The following is a 23,987-nucleotide window of genomic DNA, read 5'->3' as shown; positions in this document are numbered from 1 at the left end:
CACATACCTGTATTTACATCCTGTTTTCGGTCGAAGTCCACAGTAGTCGATTGTCGAGTTCACGCGCATAGGTTTAGTTACCTATGATCACGCGCGTGAACTCGACAATCGACTACTGTGGACTTCGACCGAAAACAGGATGTAAATACAGGTATGTGCGCTGGCTGAAATAACATCACTTTTATTCATATCTTTCACATCTACTGCAGTCAGATTCACCGTGTTCACTCTGAAGGAATCACTCACATTGGCTGTGCACTTGTAATGACACATCAAGGATGTTAAGAGGCTAAAAGCAGGTTTAAAACTTGCCCCATTGAAGTCAACAGGGTGCAAATTTTAAAAAGAGGATAACACGGTTTAGGCAACATCGATTTTTGTCGTTGTTCCCTGTACTGACAGCACTCCAAACCCTGGTGGAATATATCAACTTCGCCCTGTGGGTTGATGGATCCTCTTTTGCAGTGGGCAAAGTTGAAGAGGATTCCGTCCCTAGCGTCCAGCCCCACTTAACCTCAATCAGCACTCCAGATCCAGAGGCTATGGCCACCGCGGATAAGAAACCAGACTGAGAGACCCAGCTTATGCCCACCATGGACATGCAAGAGCCAATGCCTGCAACTGAGCCAGCATTCCTGGCTCTGATTTCCTGGCTCTGCCTCATTCCTCTGTGTCCTCAGCTCCACCTTGGCCCGTCGACCAGTCCGCTCTGCCCTGGATCCTCACCCCCTCGGCTCTACCTAGGACCATCGTCCTTCCGGGTCCAATGGGCTCCCTCGTCCCACTGGCTTCTTCTCGGTCCATCATCACTCTACCGTCGCCACAGATTTCCGGACCTTCGGCTGCGCCTCATTCCTACATGCCTATAGCTCCGTTAGGCTCCTCCTTCCCTCTGGCTCTGCCTCTGTCTTCACACACACCAATGTCGCCTCAGTCCCCCGGCACCACTGGCTCCTCCTCAGCCGCTCGTCACCACGGTTTCACCTTGGTCTCCTGGTTCATTGGTGTCACCTGGTCTCTCGTTCCATCAGATTCCGCCTGGGCCTCCACATCTCCCGGCGTCACCTCTGTCGGTTAGTCCCAAAACTCTACCAGGATTTTTTAGACCGCAAGGCCCAGGTCAGTTGAGAGTTTGTGGTGAGGTAATAAGGCAATATTAAATACATGCAATAGTTTTTACACATATATACACACTACTCCAAAATGAATATAGGACTCACAGATGAAGTCATGTAGCCTTCAGATAATTTGTGTAAGGATTTCCAATTTCAGACCAAAAGGGAAATTCAAAATAGACATCAAGCATGACCCCTCAGTCTCCATGGAGAAGCAAAACAAACTTTAGTGGGTGAAACATCTGTTTATTCCATTTGCCTCTGGCTATGTGTGTTTGAGTGTCTGTTATGAATGGGGAATGTGTGTGTATTTTGTGTACAGCAGGCAGAAAATCTCCTGTTCTCTGGGCTTTTCCTCATCGCAGCGTGTCTGTAGTTTCCATTATTTCACAGACATTTCCAAAACACTTTCTTCTACAGCATGCCATAACACTTAAGAAGGGTAGCAGTCCAACATTTCTTAAAGGCAAAGCACTTGAAGACAAATAAATAAATGGTAACACTTTATAATAAGGTTTCATTAGTTAGTTAACATGAACAAATAATGAACTGCACTTCGACAGCATTTATTACTCTTTGTTAAAGTTAATTTCAACATGTACTAATACATTATTATAATCAAATGTTGTATTTGTTAATATTAGTTAATGCAATGTGAACTAACATGAACAAACAATGAAAAACTGTATTTTTTATTAACTAACGTTAACAAAGATGAACAAATACAATAACAAATGGATTGCTCATGGTTAGTTCATGTTAGTTAAAACATTAACTAATGTTAACAAATTAAACCTTATTGTAAAGTGTTATCAAACAAACAAATAAAAAATATGCAGTGGCTTTTCTATTTTCTGTGACATTTATATTTTATTTTATAAAATAATTATCACTATAAGATATGAAAGATATAACGTTGCTTCAGCTTTCATATTTCTGCAATTATTTTTTCATTTGTTTACTGACATGACATACTTTAGTACATTTAATAAGTACAATACTAAACAATTACTGTGATAATTATGCACTGTGACGTGTATTTCTGGGATCCATGTAAGCTATATGTCTTTTCTATTGTATCAATCATTCTACTGTAATTTTAATCAGGATGCTGCTTCAGTTTTGTTACTTTGTCGGTTCTCGTTGTTGGTAAATGTGATTAGTGTGTCAATATGCTGATTTGAAGTAATGAATACATGTTTGTTAACAAATAATTAGGATATATAGAAAAATGTAGCATTGGTGCATGTTGATTCAGAGTTTGCTTCATCAGAAGTTCTCGCAGGAGTATACGTCGTCCAGGGCCGGAGTGGGGCCACTTTTCAGCCCGGGAGTTTCAGGCCCAAGACCGGCCCACTTTTTCCATGGTGGTATTCCAAATTAGCACTTTTTCCAAATTGGATAAATGAAGCAACAGTTCAGCTCTTACTATTGTGTAGTATGTATTAATACCATGGTTCAACAAATAATGTAAAGGTTAAATAATAATTCACTTAGACTTTATAAGAAGCAATTGCAACTTTATTTCACGCAATTCTGACTTCATAACACGCAATTGCGACTTTATTTCATGCAATTCTGACTTTATATCTCGCAATTCTGACATTATAACACGCAATTGCGACTTTATTTCACGCAATTCTGACATTATATCTCGCAATTCTGAGAAATAAAGTCAGAATTGCGAGATGTAAACTCGCAATTGTGAGATAAAAAGTCGCAATTATCTTTTAAAATGTTTTATTTTGTGGCGGAAAGCAGCTTCCATACCTCCTGTCCTCTTCCTCCTATCCATCCTCCCTGACGCGCACCGTTACGGTAGGGCCGGCCCAGCTATCGGTAGGCGGTGCCGCGGTAGCCTGAGAAAATGTTTTGGAAAAGACGGGCTATGGACCCAACCAACTCTATAGGAGGGGAGGGGAGAACTCCCTCACATTGTACAACCCATGCAGAGGCTGCGCGCTGCGGTGTCAGAATGCGGAACGTGTGTAGCCTAATGTAACTAACGTGACAATTGTAAAAAAAAGAAAAAAAATCCTCGACCGGCCCAAAAGTGAAGCGGCCCACCGGGAATTCTCCCGATTCTCCCGATTACCCACCCCGGGCCTGGCGTCGTCTCTTCATAGGTGTTGGGACATCTCTTCACAGATGTTGGGTTGTCTCTTCACAGATGTTGGGTTGTCTATTCATAGGTGTTGGGCATCTGAAGTCTTCATAAGAGAACTCTTTAGTTACCTCAGGAAGGGCATCCCAAGATAAAATAATCGTGAAAAATAATTAGCGTAGCTTTTGTTCATAACATTAAGCAAAGAAAATCATGTGCTTTGATCTGATATAACTGGAGTATAAGGTTATGAGATGCATTATGTAAATGCTTGGCTAAAGAGAGCCGTATTTAATCTAGATTTAAACTGGGAGAGTGAGTCTAAGCCCCGAACATTATAAGGAAGGCTAATCCAGAGTTTAGCAGCCAAATGTGAAAACGCTCTCCCTCCTTTAGTGGAATTAGATATCCTAGGTACTATCAGAAACCCCAAATTTTGTAATCTTAAAGAACGTAGGGCGATAGAAGATCAGTCAATTACACAGGAGCTAAACCTTATAGGTCAGTAGCAATACTTTGTAATTGATACGGTAACCAGTGTAGAGATAATAAAATTGGTGTTATATTATCAACTCTAGCATCTGCATTTTGGACTAATTGTAGCTTGTTTATTGAGGATGCAGGACAACCAGCTAGTAATGCATTAGAATAATCTAGTCTAGAGGTCATAAATGCATGAACTAACGTTTCTGCTTCAGAAACAGATAGCATGTTCCGGAGCTTAGCAATGTTTCTGAGGTGAATGAAGGTTGTTTTTGTAACATATGAAAAATGATTTTCGAAAGACAAGTTGCTGTCTAATATAACTCCCAGGTCTTTAACTGTAGAGGATGAAGTTACAGTACATCCTTCTAAATTCAAATTATATTCTAAGAGATTCTGTGTACAGGATTTTGGTCCAATAAGTAATACCTCAGTCTTATCTGAATTTAATAGAAGAAAATTACAGGTCATCCAATATTTTATATCTTTAACACACTCTGTCAACTTGGATAACTTAGAGATTTCAACTGGTTGTGATGAAATATATAATTGAGTATCATTGGCATAATATTGGAAACTAATTCCATGTTTTCTTATAATATTACCAAGTGGCAGATTGTATATTGAGAATAACAGAGGGCCTAACACAGATCCTTGCAGCACTCCATAATTTACTGACGTTATCTTAGATTTTTTTTCCTGTTTAAATAGACAAAATGGTAACGGTCTGATAGGTACGATCTGATAGATATCTAAACCACCTTAATGCCTGTCCCTGAATACCAGTGTAATTGTGTAGTCGATCTAAGAGTATTTTATGATTTATAATGTCGAACACAGCTCTAAGATCAAGTAAAACTAGTACTGAAATACAGCCTTGTTCAGAAGCTAGAAGTAAGCCATTTGTAATTTTAACGAGCATGGTTTCTGTGTTATAGTTGTAAAGCACTACAATTGTTCTTGAGGGGCGATAATTAAGGCTGAACCATAAAACGCTGTCAAAGGTTGTACATTTACAATTGTATTTCTGATGCTTTCGATTTTCTTAGTGAAGAAATTCATAAAGTCATCACTACTAAACTGTGATGTAATATTTTGTTCAGGTGATGTCTGTTTATTTTTTAAACTAGCCACTGTACTAAATAAAATTATTTTCTATTAGTTTACAGAGATGCTCGGCCCTGGCTGCTTTTAGAGCCTTTTTTATAATAGGAAGTGCTGTCTTTCCATGTGATTCTAAGACCTCTAAATGAGTTTGTTTCCATTTATGCTCTAGATTATGATTTTATCTCTTGATAGCATGTGTAGCACTGTTGTACCATGGTGCATTACCTTTGTCTCTATCCTTTTTTAATCTGACCCTTGGCTTTTGGGGCCCAAGGCGGTCACCTACCTTTGCCTAATGTTAAGTCCGGGTTTGCTTACTACCACAGTGTTTGTGACAGAACAACTGTCCAAAATTTGTAACACCTCCGGGCAGCTATTTCGAGCATCCAAGACCAAGTCCTATGTATTTCAATAGGGGATCCCTGAAATCTCAAAAGCTGCTTGCCGGACTCACAATTAAATAGCACATTTCAAATCAGCAACAAAATCTGACATGAACTATACCATAAATGTTGTTTCTTATGCTCGAATGGCGTTAAAAGGGCTTATTTTTCAGGCTAAACCAGCCAATGCACATGTGAAGTCCTAAGCATGTGTCTCAGGTTTCTATGGGAACCGAAGCTTCTAACGCAGCTGCAGTGATGCAAGGACTTTACAAATCAGTGATTGGCTCTTTTATTTAGAAGGCGGGACATATTCTACCATATTGCGAGTTAACCCTCTGGGGTCTAAGGTGTTTTTGGGGTCCTTGAGATGTTTTGACATGCCCTGACATTTGTGCTTTTTTCAGTTGCTTATAAACATATTAATGGCAAGGGTGTCATTACACTCTATTTAGCACAAACAGGGCTACCATAATATGTGAACAACATGTATGTACAAACGTACAAATGTACAAATGGTTATTGTAAAAACTAAAAATGAAAGCTTCTGAAATAAGGCCACAAAACACATACTAAATATGTGTCCACAAGACTTTTGACTAATGGATGTTGTCGCCTTGAGTTGTTGCTTCAAAATTATCTGAAAATCATCCTGCCTAATCATTCACATAAAACAATACAATGATTTAGATTTTGTAAGACACTTTTTGTTTGGAAAGGCAATATGCGTGGGGGCGTGAATGATCATGAATAATGCTCTGATTCACACCTGAGAAGACAATGACCCGCATAATGAGCTGCATAATGAGCCTTTCATTCAGGTGTGTCACTGGGTACCACAAGAAAGAATGTGGTAAAATCTATAAAAATGAGGTAAAATCTATAGTGTTTGCCAAAACCGAAACGGAGAAGGACTGTTTTCTCCAAAATGGCTGGATGCTGGAGGAATATATGGAGGGCTTCCTAGAGCTCTACAACGGGGCATGCTGGGATGATGAAACACTCAACCATCTCTTCTGGAGAGGGATATCCTTGGTGCTGTTGTGGGAGGATCACTGTCCTTTCACAGAGTTCACTGACTACACCTTGCAATCCTCCCTCACAATAGTTGTTGAGGACAGTAACAACATCTCCAACTCCACAGCACATGTTCCTTTGATAGAAGTAATCTCTCTGCCTTCTCCAGACAGGACTCCTCATTCCAGCGCGCCAGACCTGACCTCAACGCCTGAGCCCGCCACAGATATTGAGCCCAAGCCAACTCCTGGCATGTACCAAGTGCGAGAGCTGCCTCCCACAATGGAGCCAAAACCTGCCAACGCATCCGTCCAGGAGCTAGAGCTGGAAGGCACCTCTTTGGCCAGAGCAAGTCACCTTCATTCTGCACTCCCTCAGTTCTGTCGTGGTTCGACATTACTCGGGCTCCCCTGGGCTCCCTCGACCCTCCAGCCCCACCTTAGTCACTCTTAATCCTAGTTCCCCAGCGGATATCCCAGCCTCCTGCTGCGCCTCAGCCCTTCACACCTTCAGCTCCACCAGGTTCCTCCTTTCCTTCCAGTCTCACCCCGCTCTGCCAGGCAACTATCTTCGCCTCAGTCGCCCAACCCGGTGGTGTTACCTTCCGGCCTGTGACTTCACGATGGGCAGTCGTCCTCACGCATTTGCAGGGTCTCCACTGTCGTTTGCTCCATCTCCGTTGGTTGGCCCCAGGCTCCAGTCAAGAGACCTATCAGGGCTCCGCCTTGGCCTCCGTCAGTGCTGCTATGGTGTTCCCATTGACTAACTCCTCCTGTTTCGTGTCCCACGCCTGCCCCTCATCCTCCTCCGAAATCCCCTCCCTCCATCATTGTACTGTTAGATTCGATGCCTTATGGGAGGGAGGAGAACTGTTAGGATTCTGTCTTGTTTCATTGTTTTTTGTCCATGTGTCTTGGTTTAATGTAACCCTTTCATTTTAGACTTCATTGTGCCTAAGTTTACTTTCTGATTACATTTACCTGTTTCTCGTTTGGTTCCTTTGTTTACTTGTGTATTCATACCCCCTGTTCTGTTTAGTCCTTTGTCGGTTCTCATTTTTGATAAATGAGGTAAGTGTATGTCTCCTCTGTGTATATTCCTGAGTTCATTAAAGTTTGAGTTTTCCTGCAACATGTATTTGCTCACTGCCACAACTGTACGGACCGTACAGAGAACGCTCTAGAGCTACAATAATATAAAATTATTTGTATATCTACTTTGGCTTTACTTAAACTTCAAAGCAGCACTTTAACTTAGATGCAACACCCTCAAACATGCACTATTTATCTTGCGGAGTGCACTGAATAATATTTTTGCAATCAGGCTTTGTGAGTGTGAGCCTAAATACAATGCCTAGAATACAATAGAGTAGAGTAGACTAGACTAGACTAGAATAGAACAGAATAAAATAAAATGCAATGCAAAATATATATTTCCTTAATCAGTTATTTTTGTTTTATTTTTTATCTTAAATATCTTAACATCCTTAAAACAAGATACATTTACTTAAAGGTGCATTGCGCAACATTTCATGTTAAAAATACCCGTTTTTCTAACCCATACATGCTTAAACAATTGCCTGATGGGCTGAATGAGCCCTTCTCTGATCAATGCGATTGCCTCTATAATCCGGTACAGTAAAATAAATAAGAGGGATTCGGGACGGAATTTGAGACTGGGCGTGACGTCATGCGCGTTCACGCTCACCTGGTAATGTCTGGCAGGTTTGTGTATTCGCCGCCATTCTCCGTATCAGCGAAGACAACTCGAGCGACAAAACTTTAGTCAACTTTCGACAAAAGTAGAAGATGGATTCAAAGAGACCGGCTTGTAGTTCATTCCAAACCCCAACGCAAACTCCACATAAGACAAAGAAAAGAAAACTTTTGTCTAGTACCACAGGCGTCGGAATAAGACGAGAGTCAACATCGGGAAGGCTTTCAACAAATGGAGAGATCTCCGGTCTGCTGCACACACTAGGAAGCGCCCGCGCCCGCGCCCTCAGATCACTTGGACGTGGCTGTGTACAAAAGGTAAAAACGATATAAATACTGTTCGTTGGAATCTCCGGTCTGCTCTAGGGCTCAAACGGGATCCTCAGTTGGCTTTTTTCTTGATAAAACGGTAAGATATAGCCCAGTCTCTAATGTCTGATACGGCAAATCTATGACAACAAATGATGTAATAATCTATGAATATTACCTTGAGACATTTGAGTGTACTTTGTTGACCAACTGTGTATGGTATGATTATTATTTTGAGCTTTTACAAAGTAATAACAAAGTAATAACTTATATTGTTCATGAACGTGTTTCCATAATAATACAATCATAAGTGGATACAGTAAACACATAGAACAGTTCAACATGGAGATAGATGGAAACAAAAACCGAAGTTTTCTACTACCCCCGTTTTCCCCTCACACATAAGTGTGTAATTTACTCAAATGCCTTTCCTTTCACATATTTAAAATGACTTGCAGATTTATAACTTTATTACCTCTGAAGACATTATGACTGTAAACAAAAGATTTGTGCGGCTGATGCTCCTTTGGTTATGAACAGCTCGTGCTCGTGCGAGCGTGCGTGTGCGTGTGGTCCATGAGCGTGCACACCTCTGGTTGCAGTTTCGCTTGTCGCCAGAGGGGGCATAGTTCTGCAAAAACTCAGAGACTTGCGCAATGCACCTTTAATTACAAAATTAGAACTCATTGGCAAATTTATTTTTCTTGTTTTATGCACAAAACAGACTACAAATTGTTCGATTCCTGTTTAAACCAAGAATTGTTTCTTTTTCTTTCTTTTTCTTAAACATTCCTAATTAATTTTTTTTGTAGCATAGAATATAATAGAAATATATGTGTCTGTATGTGTGTGTGTGTGTGTGTGGTTCAGGGGACATGTTACGTTACAAAAATGTTGTTTCCTTATTTTATGAGGAAAACAGTTTATAAATCATACTAACTGATTATGAAAACCCAAAGTCTGTCTGTGTGTGTGGGTGTGTGTACTTTTATTCTGTAACAGTGAGTGTGTTCTAACAGCAGAGCTGATGATTAGTGGAGACTCTTACAAAGCTGGACTCTGAAACCTGAAACCAAGGGAGGGGAGAGAAACAGAGAAGGAAAAATCACAGAAAGAGAGACACAGAGATAGGAACTTTCACTTTTGAGTATAGCAGATTTAAAGAGACAAAGAAGATGTGGTGAATGTGAAAAGAATGCAAGAGGTTTGGGACCGAGAGAAACTGAGGGGAGTATGCAGGGCGAGAGAGAGTGAGAGAGAGAGAGAGAGAGAGAGAGAGAGAGAGAGAGAGAGAGAGAGAGAGAGAGAGAGAGAGAGTGGGAAAATGTGAGTCAAGAGGGAGGGAAGTACAGAGTAGAGGTGATGTCAAAGCAGCTGAGCTCAAAGAGTAAACAGAGCTTCAGACGGCAGCATGTGTTTATCTGTACCGCTGCAGGGCCGCAGCCAGCGGAGCCGTCACAATCTTCTCTCTCTGCCCGGCTTCACCCTACTCATCATCTTCCTCCTGTTGGCCCAGGGGACGGCCTGGCCATATGGTAAGTCTAATTTAATTTTCTTTTTAAAGAGTCACGGAGAGTCACACTCTTTTGTTGTCTGAGAGTCAAGGTCATGAACTGTTCCTCTCTATTTGTGTGAGGTATAGAAACCCTGTTAAATGTTACAGTTATTTGTTGTTTTGCATTACCTTAATGAATTATATTCTCTTTTGTGATGCTTTAAAAAAAATCTCCCATCTGATTTAATGTAATGTGAAATTTGAAAAACTTATTGTCAAATTCCAAAGTGGGCAAAAGGCACATGTTTAAAAGTGATTTGTCTACTCATATTAATGAAACCTTTAGACAGAATAGACAGAATGTAATGGTGTTGCTCTGTATGTGGCTTCAAATCTAGTAATCCAATGAAAATCTGTGTAAGCTGAGGCCATGAACTTCACTATTCCCATTCAAGGGATTTTCCTGGATTGATTTTACAGACCCCAAGATGCTCTTTATGCTGAGACTGTTTCTGGCTCAGATGAAGACACAGATCATTGCCTTTGTATTCCTATGCTCATCACCCTTTGGAACAGATCAGGCAAAATAAATAAATAAATAAATAATTCAATGGAACTCTTCACATTCACATCCTCAACTCACATTTTGAAAACAAGTAGTTCAATTAAAGGTTATGCCTTACTGTACCTCAAGAATACACTGGGAAATTTATAGAGTGCTAGATTTGCACAAAACATTTCCCAGCAGAGGCTAGTTAGGCAACAAAGACATTCAAATTGCACTGTGGTTTCCTCTATGCGTGGGTGAAAGTATATAGAGCTTAGCGGTGGTTATTCGGAGTGAGAGTTTTTTGTTCCATGGCTGCTAATACGTTCAGGCCTGTGGAATATCCAACTGCTAAAATCTGAACACTAACATGTCAAGAAACATTGATAGCAATAGATGCTGCAGTCACACTGTATTAAACTCAATCAGGGATAATTCACTTTGAATTATTACGCTTGCTAAAAGCGCAGTTTGTTTGCGCACATTATCTCTAATTCCTTGAATTATGTAGATCAGGGCATAGATCTTAAGGAAAGGGTTTCTCAGCCCTGTTCCTTGAGCCCCAGCATTGCACAATTTCTATGTTTCCCTAATCAAACACACCTGATTCAGGTCATCAGGTCATTGGTAAAGATCCAATGACAAAAATTAGACATTCAAAATACTTCAAGAACAGGGTTGAGAACCAGTGCTTTAGGAAAACCTTGGGCAACTTCTGGGTCGTATTCAGAAAGTTGCTAGTTCTCTCCAAGTACTACCCCAGAACTGCCAAAAACAATGCAGTTATATATTTTTTTTTTTATCAAGGAAATATGGAGTAATGAAGAAAATGTTTTTTGCAGTGAGGGAACTGAACCTATTATTTTGAAGGTATGCCTAAATGTAGTTTTGTAACTTTATAGCTTTGAATCTTAACTAGAAATTGGACAAGAACCTACTTCGGCTAGACTGTCGGCATTACAATTCAATATATCAATGCTTTGAAATGTATAACTATAATAAGATCATTACATGTAATTCTCTCTATGAGATAAACTGTACATCCTAAGCTCTGAAACTCCTGTGGTCTTCTTGCTAACACACTGAAACAGTTACAGACACCTCCCACACTACTGTTCCCTGTTTTTCTGCAGTATGCAAACACACACAAACATGAGGTCATCGGGCGATTAGATCACAGCGCTGGAATATTTTCTCTCTTCCATGTCTAATGTGTATAAAAGTGTATTTTGCATTTATTCAACCTTGCAGGCTAAACTAATCCTGGACGTTTTGTTGTTGTTTTTCCTCTTGTCTGTGTGGGTGTTACAGTTTGTCATGTAAACCCACAAAAATGTTGTTGTTCAGAACGTTGTTTGGGGGAGTTAGGGGTTGTGAAAGACTATAGTCAGCTGAGGAATGTTTTCATCCAGCTTGAGGGACACAGAACTTGATTTATTGGTAAAGAAATGATTGGAAATCATTTCAACACTCAAGAAACTACATTTAAAGACTAAACAGCAACTGTTAATTTCATTATTTTCTCCAAAAGAATTCCAATTAATTCCTGAGACATTCCCCTGGAAATACCAAAGCAAATCTGGCAAAGTTGTCTCAAAGCAACACTCAGCCTCTTCACTAAAGGCTTCAATTTACTGGTTCTCAAGGGGAGAATGAATCAACCATAACACAACAAACAGCTGTTACCATGGAAAAATACCACAGTGTGTACAAGAGACAAAGCTCACAACTGCACACACAACCTGACATCATACAGTATAACGCAGGAGTGGCCAGCCTGGAGGTTTCTCTCTGTCCCAAATCTTTCTGCAAAAATTCGGTTGCAACCCTGCTCCAACATTACCATCCACATAATCCAGAATGCCTCGATTAACTGATTATAATTGTGTTTTATTAGGCTTGGAGCTGAACTCTGCAGCATGGCGGCCCTCCAGGAGCAGGGTCGATATAAAGAAAGATCCTGATATAAAGCAAAAACTGTAAATACTATAAAGTTATCTAAAATATGGTAAACAACAAGGACATTTAGTCTTCTTGTAAAGTGTTGCCATTTAATTTACCTTACAAACACCTTTTGATGATGCTTCGTGCTTTGCAGAACTAACGTGTGCTTCTGAGTTGTTGGCATCTATATTTTCCACTGACAGAAGTGGCAGCTTTTGCACGTCAGACATTCTGCTACGAATGAAAACCAACTGGGACAGAAAGGGTCGGCACTACTGTAGCAATCGGCAGAGTTGGCAGGGGTTTCAAGCTCAGTTCCTGGAGGGACACAGCCCTGCAGAGTTTACTTCCAACCCTAGTAGGTAGTAGTTTTCGAATAAGCCTGAAGGACTTGATTAGCTGGATCAGGTCAGTTTAATGAGGGGTAGAGCTGAACTCTGCAGGACTGTGGCCCTCCAGTTGGCCTCCACATTAGGGAGGGCCGCCATTAATATTTGGTAACACACCAACTAAGACAGGTGGCAAAAGACTTTGTACATAAGATTGTCACTCACCTGTACAGTATATCAAAGATCAGATTCAATGAGGGTCCCACTCTCTGAATGTATGAAAAAAATATGAACAAGTCCAACTCTACAACTCAGAATGAACAAGTCCAACCCTATCCAAACTATTTACTTTATATGATGTGCAAAGAAAGAGCAGCTGATGATGAATGTGGGCAATGGGCTTAAGGCCCAAAAGAATGTAGTTTAACACACTTTAAATAGTTAAGATTTTTTTAGCATGTTAATGAATATGGCAATTTTAATGTATTTGGTCTTTGCGGACTAGATCTGCTACACTGCTGATGCGGTTGATAATAGATACACAGACACGCTGCAGTCAGCATGCAAGATATGATGATGATGATGCTGCATGATCAACATAGATGAATCCCCGAGCAGATCTAGGCAGGTGGAGCTGGGGAAGTTAGAGGCTTTATTCTGTTCAATCTCACCTGCCCTGAGAAATAAAATATGGAGGACCAAATCTGCAGAAATTAAAAACAAACAATAAACAAATAAATAAATAAATGTAAAAATAGGAAAATAAATAAAGGAATAAATTAAATTAATTAAAATGAATCCTGAATATATTTTTGTATCACATTTTTCTTTCAATTATTATTTTCTGTATTTTTTTTCTGTATTTATTTCTGTATCTTTTTCAGTGTAGCCCACACTTTCCACATGTAACTCGATTTCGACCTGTTTAGTCATCATTTTCGGAGCATTTGCTTGTCAGTGTACGAGGCCAATGGGCAGTGGTATCTTTCCTGACCTCTGGTTGTAGTATGATATTTTCCAAACTGGCATAGGATAATGTTGTCTTCAACAACAATCTATGACGTATGTTCTTCCTCTCTGCCATCACTATCTGCTTCCAGGGCTGTCCCAAGCATGGGGTCTAATGTGGCCCAGTGCGAGGTGGCGGAAGCGTGCAGTAAAAATGACCAAAAACTTTACCATTTGGATGTACAATGATTTTTTTATTATTATTGAATTTATATGTATTTCCTTGTCTAATATGAACTCAAATGGAGCCTTGACAGCATGTAACCTAACATGTGCTAATGTCTCCTTCACTTCTTGTTGCCAAAAATGTCAAGCATGTGATGTAATATGATAATAAAACTTATTTTGGTTGAATATTATTATTCTTTTTTTTTATGCAATTTTCTCTGCGTCATTTATAAATGATGATACACCATAGAGGGTAACATTTATTTATTGCTATGTATATGTATTTATCTCCAGATTGATTTATCTATTCTTTTACTTAATGAGGTTTGCTACAGGATGAGCCAGATCAACTGGATAGTTATTTTTATCGATTCTCATTATTATGTACAATTATTTTGTAGCAACCACAGTTTTCCAGAAAAACAAACACAAAGCTGAATCCAGCATTTTATGTGATCCTTCCTCACAGCATCATCATCAAGCCTGGAACCATCAAGAACGTCGTCAGATTTTAGGTTGATGACACCCAGTGGACGGCTGGTTTCTACTGGAATGCCTGTTTATTTTATAATCACAGAGAAAATCTTGTCTCTGCAATAACTGAAAGTTATTTGGGTTACGTTTACCAACCAACGGCTTCTACAAAGAACAGAACAATCCAGGGTCGCGTTTCCCAAAAGTATCATGAGCCCATGAGACTGTATTGACCTTTGGTGTAATTGGTTTACTATAAACTGAGGCTCACAATACTTATGGGAGTCAAGATTTTCTCAGTGATTAATAAAATAAACAGGCATTAGACTAGAACCTTTGCTACCGTCCACTGGGCGTCTAGGCGTCATCAACCTAGAATCTGACGACGTCGATGGTTCGGGGATTGATGACGATGCTGTGAGGAAGGATCACATAAGTAGCTGGATGCGGACACGTCAAAATAATTTGACAATGTGAATTGGTGAAAATTAGGAACTCTCCAGTTTATCTGACTCAACCCGTAGCAAACTCTGATCTTTATCGCTAAGTAAGATCTGACGATTAACACTTCTATACTTGACCTCTCAATCAATGATGCACTGGAGCTACGCAAGAACCACCTCCCTCATTTTTATCAAATACATTTTTGTCTTTACTTTCCTATTTTTACATTTATTTATTTATCTATCTTTGGGCTCCTTACTAACCTGATTTACCTTTAATTTACATTTATTATGTATATTTGTGAAACTTATTGTAAAGTGTGACATTTCTATATTACTTGATGTGTTAATAATGTTTGTAGTGTAACATAGCTGACGAGGACAATGACGTAGCGAACCCAAGTGCAGTTTATTTACAGTGAAAATCCAAAATCCAAGAACATGACACATAGACTATGTACAAAATCCAATACGTGAAAAAAACCATAAACTGGAACAAAAACTTAACTTGGCAATGGACAAAGACCTGGCACATAGTTACTTCAATAAACGACCAAGTAACAGGGCAAACATGAGGGCTTAATTAAGACAATTACCCAATGACAACATAGGACACATGACAAGGGGAGTACATGGTAAAACCAGGAACATGACAATGGGAAAACTTCTAAGTAAAGGACATGAAACATGAAACAAAACTCAAAACTAGACATGACATGTTGGCTCTATACTAACATTATTTAAAATAAAAGGGCATATTGAGGGGAAACACTGGACTTTTTATTGTAAAGCAAAAACTGCAAAACATTTATTAAAACCATACAAACATGTCAACATTTTCTGAGCCAAATCTTTAATACATAATGGGAAGACTGCCAAGCCATCATTGCAGCCAGTTTTCCACAGACAAACGCCGAAATTGTACATACAAAGTCCTTAATTTGTTCCACGTTGGTCGTCTCTTGAAAAAACGTTCAGTGAGGAAGGAAAAATTCCATTCATTTCTTCCATGATAAATTGATTTTTAGAAATGACATATAAAACATTCAAGGCAAACATTTTCCTAATCTTCAAGGCGGATAGCATACATGTCTGTAGAAGTCATCAGTAAGTGTGATTTTATATTCACAAAAAATTCACAAAAATCAACAGCTGATTTCTGACACAGATTATATTTCCCATGATCCTCCCTGGCAACCGATCACGCACACCTGTCCCTCATCAGCACTCCAATCACCATGCTATAAAAACCCAGCACACACACACCGCCTTGTTGAGAGTAACAGACTCACTTAACTGGATCTGTGCCTTGTGAGATTGATAATGTTTTGTCTTCAGTATCAACTTCAAGTCATCTCCTTGTCTCTTCCTGGTAATCTCCTCTGTGCTTCTCATCTGCTGGGTGTGTGTGTGTGTGTGTGTGTGTGTGTGTGTGTGTGTGTGTGTGTGTGTGTGTGTGTGTGTGTGTGTGTGTGTGTGTGTGTGTGTGTGTGTGTGTGTGTGTGTCACTCTCTGCCTGACAGATAATATTAAAGCTTTCACTCAGTTTGTTCACTCCATGGTCTGTCATCAAAGTCATTACTAACCTGCCATGTGTTAATCCTGCTGTTGGTTTAATAAACTTACTATTGCTGCAGTATTCCTGCTCTCTCTCATTCCTGTGTAAACCCTGACAGAAGGCCATACCCAACCAGAATGAACCCAGCAGGATTGTACATTCACTCCCGCAAAGACATTCTCCTCTCCCTTGCACAATATGGCCATCCATTGAAAGACTACGAGAAGGAGTTCTTTGAGTCAGCCACCTGCTATCCTGGAGCGATAGCACCTTAAAGTGTCATGAACCCTTGCTTGGAAAAATGCAAAAATAACCAATTTCCACTTATTGATAACATATGAGTGCTTTTAGTGTTTTCAGTGATGTGCAAACTGTACAAATCTGTTCACATCTCTAAAAATGTGCTCGATGACCACCTATTCCAAAAGCTGCCAGTGGGAGCTACCACATGCACATTGGAACAATACATGGACTATGTGCTGAGGCTGAGCTATGTGCTCAGCTACAACCTGCCCAGCCCACGTCCACCATCCTGTCATCGTCGATTATCATTCTAGTTACACCAATCGCCTCTGAACTCCTCGCTAGTCCTTCTCCACACCTCCTCACGCCCACTGCGAGTTAAGAGCCAGTCCCTGTGCCTGCCAAGGACCCAAAGCCAGAGCCCACCGCAGACCCAGAGCCAAAGCCTGTTGGCATGTCTCATCAGGTGCGAGAACTGGCACCCATGTTCATCCCTATAGGACTTTCAGTGGAGCCAGATGGCACCGAGAGGTTTCCCATCAATCCTCCTTGATTTCCCCACGGTTGGACTATTGGATTCCCTGGTAACCTCCTGTTCCCAAGCCTTACCTCCTCCATTGGTCAAACTCCTAACTCCTTTGTTGCCGCTGGATTTGCCCAGCCCCAAGTCTCTTTTGTTGCTTCTGGTTCTGCTTAGCCCTAAGTCTCCTTCGTCGCTGCCGGTTCTGCCCAGTCTCCCGCTCCCCCCTCCTCTGACTCCTCTCCTTCAAGCTCCTTGGCCCTGCCTTCGCTGGTCCCATCAAGCACTCCTCATCTGGTTCTGCCCAGCTCTGCCTCCTTGCCTCCAGCTCCACTATTGTCCTCACCCCCACTGACTTCACCCAGATCCCATGAACCAGGGGTTCTGCTTTGGCCCTCCAGTCCAGCGGTGTCATCCTGGGTCTTTGTCTCCTTGGCTCTGCCGGGGTCTCCACCTCTCCCACCTCCACTTCAGTCGGTTGGGCTCCTGACTCCTCTCTCCGTCTGTTCTGCCATGGGTCTTCATCCTAATGACTCTGCTCTGGGTCTCCTCCCTCCCTCCACTCCCTCATGATGAAATCAGGAATCAGAAATCAGAAATCCTTCAAGATGATGAAAAAGGTCCAAACAGGTTTCTACAAACAAAACGTACTTTAATAAAACAAACTCAGGTAATCCAAACGCGAGAAGGTAACGTAACAGTGTGTCTACACACAAAAAATACCAGACACTGAAGTGAGCAAGAAGAGGAACTTAAATACACAGTGATGATGAGACTATGACAAACAGCTGTGATGATTAATGTGTCCATGACAACTAACGATTAGCGGGAATCTAGGAACAATGGAAACATAGGAAACAGGCGACTAACGAATGCAAACTAAAAGTCCATGAAAACAAAACTAAGCACACAGAATGTCACAGAAAGTTAACTTTAACAAAGATTAATTAATGCTGTATACTGATCTTGTTCCTTCTTAGACTTCTTGTTAACTAATGCAACAATTACCATTAACAATTACAACTTTATTGTAAAGTTAAAAGGGTATTTTAATTTTGATTATAATGTGTGTCATCAGTATGTACTGCCTTTGATATTGTGTGTTGCTTGTTAGATTACAGGTTCCTGTACAGCTACTGTCCAGGGCCCGAGTGGAGCGTGATGTGCAGGGGATGCTGTGAATATGACGTCATCCACTGTAAATGCCCTCTTCAGGGGTATCCCGTAGGTTACGCAGTGCCATGCTGCCGTAATGCTGTAAATGAATGTGATCCCTGCATCATACATCCTGGTGAGCAGATAACACACAAACACGTTTGCAGATATTTCTCAATTTTCTCTTCTTGTCATGCATGTCTTGGTTTGTTCATGGTTTTTCACTCTTAATCGCTTCAGTTGATCCTATATTTTTAATAATTCTGCAGCTCAAAAGCAATCAAACACCTGGTAGAAATATAAATGTCATATACTGTATGTCCTTCAGTCCATCCTGGTTTATGATTTGTTGATTTTGCTAACATTTTTCTCTGGAACATTGTAAACAAAGAAAAGAGTCAGTGCATTCCTTCCATTTGGATTTAATGGTTAAAGGATTTTTTTTTTCCTGAGCAATAATGTTTGTCACATTCTTGACTGTGTGATGTCTATAAAGGATTTTACAGCAACAGGAAAATTAAATGGTATGGTCTTAAAAAAATGTCTGTACATGCGAACAGCCAGATGTTTGTAATCTAAAAAAAATTCCTGAATTGCTGTTTACAGTCAGAAATGTGGATTCAGGCTCTGTCTCAGAACGTACCCAGACTGTATCAGTAGGTATCATAGGCACTCCTGTCTCAAAGTGTCAGATTTTGCTGTATTCTGAAATGTCTTTGCCAAAATGTAAGAACGCAGTGCGTGTATCATTCATACAAGAAAATCTCATAATTTAGTATGGCGAGTTCAATAAAAAACTTTGCAATATTGCAGATAATGCTGATTTGAAGAATAATTCCAGTTCATTACAGCCTAATAAGACTAGATATAACGTCAGTACTCTAACCCTGCAATTCCACCATGGAGTGTATTAAAGGTCACACCACATGTAGAACACATTCTGTATGTTCTGGTAATATTACTGGCCATCTCCCAAATGACGAACGGTGGTGGCATCTTTGTGTCATAGAAAACACGCAAGCTCTTTGCATCTTCTTTGCTAGTTCATTAGAACTAAATCCCAATCTTCAATTCCTCTTTCTAAATTTAGGGCTTTTGCTTTTTCCCCTTCAGGCTGCAGCATATTTGAGAACTGCAAGCGCTGTAACAACGGCACATGGGGCCCAAGGGACGATTTCTTTATAAAAGGGCAGTACTGTGCAGAGTGTCGCCCAGGATGGTCCGGTGGGGACTGTTTAAGTAAGTTCCTTACAATCTGCAGTGTTCATGCATTCAGAGTAATGACAGATTTAAAAGTCATCAGGGAATTTCTTTCTCTGGATCATGACTGTGAAATATTCAGTCTTTGCTTGCTTGTTTAAAGATGACTTGTGAAATGCTTGTATTTTAATGCAGTTTTTCCTGTATCAATAATCAACCAGCTTACCCAGATAAGTAAGGGATAATGTACATCCAGCCTGTTGATATCGCAGGGTGATCAGGATCAGGTCTTGCATCAGCCTGAAGGGGGTTTATTCTGAGATAACAACCGCCTAGATGTACATTATCCCGATTATTACACGGATACTTGCCACGTAAGTAAACAATTAGACACGAAATATTGATCTGAGTTGAGATATTTTATTAGGTCTTTAAACTCAAAGCTTCCGCGGAGAGAGCAGTTGCAGTGCTGCAAGATCAAACTAGTGTACAAAACAATAGTCACAAAATGGCCGCCGCTGCATTTGTATAAAACAAGAGAGAGCGAGTCCACGATACTGGAAGGCATAATTAAATAACTGTTTTTATATTTTATTAGCTCACCAAATGCAAAACACCAAAAGAAAAAACATTCCTAGCAAGTGCATAGCGCTGCTAACTTCAGTGACCCGGATGAGCCTGCGTTTCTGTTTTCAGCAGTTGTTATCTGAACATACAGATCTTCCATATGGAGCAGCTTTAAGGCTAATTCACACGCACCGACAGAAGCCGACCAATGCTGCCAATCACCAGATTAGTGTGTCACTTCTCAGACATTCCTCAACCCAATGAACAAAGACTGAACATGTTCAGTTGGTGAAAAACAAGCGTCGAGCAATGCCGACAGGAGCAACACATTGATTTGACAAAACTTGATAAACGTCCCCTCCAAAGGGAGTCAATCTCTCCAACAGAAAACACCTTGTTTGTAGTCCTGCCATTATTTCTGTAACGTTACTCACATTATTCACCACATTTACATAATGTCATCTGCTGGCTACTCTGGCTCGCCATCAAACAAAGGTAGTTACAGTATATGTCTGGGAAGAGTTTATCACTATGTCAGGTAAATGCTGTTTTGTTTTGTTTTTCACTGTCAGGGCAAAACATTATTACACTATTCTTCGGCACTACAACCTTTTGTTGTGTTCTCATCACTTTTCTAACTACTGAGCTGCTTTCTGAACCCTGCAATTCGATGCAGGTCACTGTGTTGATCAACATACAGTTTTTACAGTGATGTAGAGAAATGACACGGTTATAGCATCACTTCTGAAATGTAAGAGAGGTAGAAAATAATAAATTAGCACTGTACTGTGCAAGTCGTGGTTGTGAAGATGGTTCGAGTCGATCAGCTTGTCGTTATCGGACTCAGGCTCAAACTGATACGGCAAAACTGACGTCATAGTTAGCTTAGTTACAGTAGTGTTTACAATGCCTCCGGATACTCGCTGGTAAGGGGTGTTATGTTTCCGACGCACACTCTAAGTGGTAGACCAATCACAACAGACTGGGGGCAGCTGACCAATCAGAGCAGAGTTTTAAACGTGTAATGTTTTTGTACCTGGAAGTTCACAAAGTTGGGTATTTTGCATTTAATGTGGACATCAGTTTGACTGACTATGTCTCCTTTTTGAGCATGTGGAGGGATGATTCATAAGAGGCAGGGTCACCTGGTGCTGGAGAGTTACCCAAACAATGCCCGCTGCGAGTGGACGCTAAAAGTGGACCGGCCTTATACCATTGATCTGAGGTGAGATGAGAACTAATATAATGCACACACGCTGGGTTTCCATGTTTTATGGGACTTTCCATAGACATAATGATTTTTATGTACAAACTATCCCTCTGGTGCTCTTCGGTCATTTTTGAATGAAAGATTTTACATTTTGTTTTGTTTTTGTAGTTTTTTTCTTCATCGGAACGGTACGAAACTTGGTAGAGGTTTTGCCACTTGCTGTGTGAAAAAAATAAATAAAATAAAAATCATAGGCATGATTCAAACAGGTTAAATGGTCCTGAAAAAAATAGTCACACTTGTACTCTTCACGGTCAAAAATGACCACATAGGAAATTAATGGGAGACGAATTTTAGTGGAAACTTTTGGTACTGCGGCCAAATAAAATCTTACTTAAAGCTTATATATATATAATATATATAATATTAGGCTCAAATTTTGAACACAACTTGTTTAGATTTATGGCTTTGATTTTCTCACAGTTTTAGAGTAAAACCATGTTTTTGAAAATATATATTTCATATAATTTTGTTTTTTTTTTCATAACAATAAACGTAACATTCTGTAACTTTTTTTACGTTCATGTTTTAAAACTTTTTTCACTTCAGAAATAATTTGGCAAGTGTCATCTTTGAAAAGAGATCAAACTTAAGTCTGTGCTCTAAAGAATTCAAGATTTACGACAGTTTAAGTTGGAAATTAAATTTTCAGGTCTATGCTCAAAAAGTGAATAAATGGATTATAAATACACCGAACATATAATTTAGTACCATAAAATCCCCCAAAAATACAAAATATGAAATAAAAAACTTTATCGAACTAAAATATAGTAGATTCATTTCATTGGAAATTTTTTTTTTTAAAAACTGTCATTTTTTACTGACATGTGAAGAGGACCAGAGGGCTATATATATGTTAACCCTAAACCTACCCATCATAGAATACTTGTTGGGACATTTTGTCCACAACTTACAGTTTTAGGTTTTAGGTAAGTAGGTACACACACACACATACCAAAAACATGGGGAAACAATTTACTCGATCTTACTCCTATCTTTCTAGTGAGTTAAATATAGAGAAACACTGAGAGAGCTGTTTTGGTTACACTTTTTTTTATGGTGATGTAGTTACATTGTACTTACTCAGATAAGTACTAAGTAATATTAATTAACTACAAGGTTAGTTACTTGTAATTGTGCATAATTTACTGTTATTACTATAATAAGTCATGTAGTAACCTGTAACTACATAACTTTAAATTAAAATGTTATCGCTGTTTTTTTAAATTAAACACAAAACACAAGGTAACAGTAGCTTGTTTGCACTCATTTTTTATGAATAATTTTTGAATGAGGTTTCTTTTTCTTAAAAACTTTCTTTAAGTTCAAAATATTATGCCATAAATGAATTGTCTTTGACAGATTTATGGAACATAGCAGCCTCTGACATGCACAGACAAGACTTCACTGCCAGGAAACCTTATGCAAATGACAGTTTACAATCCTAATGATTATCCCATCTCGGATTCTGCCTGCACTGGGAGCCTATAGCTCTTACTGAACCAAACCAGCATCTGTGTATAATGCAAATGAACAAAGAATTTACTAAAACGTACATATTTGTAAGTTTAGACAGATGTAGAAATGTACAATATGAACTTATTTACAGCATCGAAAACATAAACAGTTAGATGTATTTACAGCTGTAAAAGTGAAAAAAATTACAAAAACTGTCAATACCTTTAAATACAACACACCAGTATATAGATATTTTTGAGCCGCTTATCCCTCTCCCATATTTAAACCCAACCCTAACCATTTTATGTTTTACAATATGAAAGTCTTATCCTGATCCACTCATTTCTCTTTGAGCATATATCACCCGAAATATGATGTGTTGCAGTTTCTTGTAAGTCTCCACTCAGAGGAGTATGGCAAGCTACACAACTTATCGTTCCTTATTCATGGAACCAAAGTTACATACAAAATATCTTCTGAAGACACTCGAGCCAAAGCCTTAGAGCAGGGGTGCCCAATCCTGCTCCTGCCGATCGACTGTCCTGCACAGTTCATCTCCAACCCTAATCAAACACACCTGAAGCAACCAATTAAGGTCTTTAGGATCACTTGAAAAGTAAAGGCAGGTGTGTTTGATTAGGGTTGGAGATGAACTGTGCAGGACAGTCGATCGGCAGGAGCAGGATTGGGCACCCCTGCCTTAGAGGAACTCGACAAGCACCTCATAGACCTTCGAAATAGCATCTCTTACCCAAGGTAACATTCTTTGCTTGGTAGACACAAAACCTTTGCTACAACCACCAAAACAAACAAACAATTAGCAAAACTTGTGCAATCTTTCACTCTTCTGTGACACAAAGGTTTGGAGGAGAAGAACTGCAGTGTGGTTTTTCAACAACTTGAGCAACTTTGACTACATTGGAAGCAAAATCCATACAGGAGGAGCTCCCGGATAAAGCCTGTAAATCTCCAATGTTCTAAACCGGGCTTGGCAACTCTGGCCCTCGAGACCCATATCTGTGGCTCTACTGGAGCCTGACCATCTGGAGCGGAGCCCTGAAATGACACAACAGCAGGGGATATCCGACCCATGGTCTGGTCTAACACAAGCAACAGGAGCACCACCTGTCATAATTACAGTGCCATAAACACCCAAGCTGTGGTCTGACTCTCATACTCTGAAGGTAAAGTTACATGGAATGTGAACTACTCAAGTTAAGACATTTAAGCATCTTGAACATAATAAAATAAAAGAGAGCAAAGGATTGCTGTTGGTCCCATGTTTTACTACATTTCCAACTAACTTTGGATACAATTAACATCAGATATCCAACAGTTACAGTGGTGAAGTTAGAGGCAGCCAGGAGAGATTGGA

At 39.8% G+C, this 23,987-nt stretch overlaps 1 protein-coding gene across 2 annotated transcripts in view; it reads left to right on the top strand.

Moving 5' to 3' along the window:
• Positions 1–9,340: 9,340 nt before the first annotated feature.
• pamr1b (peptidase domain containing associated with muscle regeneration 1b) overlaps positions 9,341–23,987 on the top strand; it is a 42,302-nt gene continuing 27,655 nt past the window's right edge. The window contains exons 1-4 of one of the 2 annotated variants that reach the window (XM_084094767.1): positions 9,341–9,768; positions 18,077–18,253; positions 19,231–19,356; positions 20,995–21,109. In XM_084094767.1, coding sequence (XP_083950893.1) covers positions 9,645–9,768; positions 18,077–18,253; positions 19,231–19,356; positions 20,995–21,109 — 542 coding nt within the window. In that variant the 5' untranslated portion in view covers positions 9,341–9,644. Of the gene's footprint in view, positions 9,769–18,076; positions 18,254–19,230; positions 19,357–20,994; positions 21,110–22,997; positions 23,369–23,472; positions 23,797–23,987 lie in introns of those variants that run through there. The other variant, XM_084094768.1, reaches the window with a different exon arrangement.

Source organism: Abramis brama, assembly GCF_963993115.1.
Source record: "Abramis brama genome assembly, chromosome: 20".
Taxonomy (NCBI): domain Eukaryota; kingdom Metazoa; phylum Chordata; class Actinopteri; order Cypriniformes; family Leuciscidae; genus Abramis; species Abramis brama.
The sequence above is the reverse complement of the archived record's forward strand: the minus strand, read 5'-3'. Positions and strand labels throughout refer to the sequence as shown.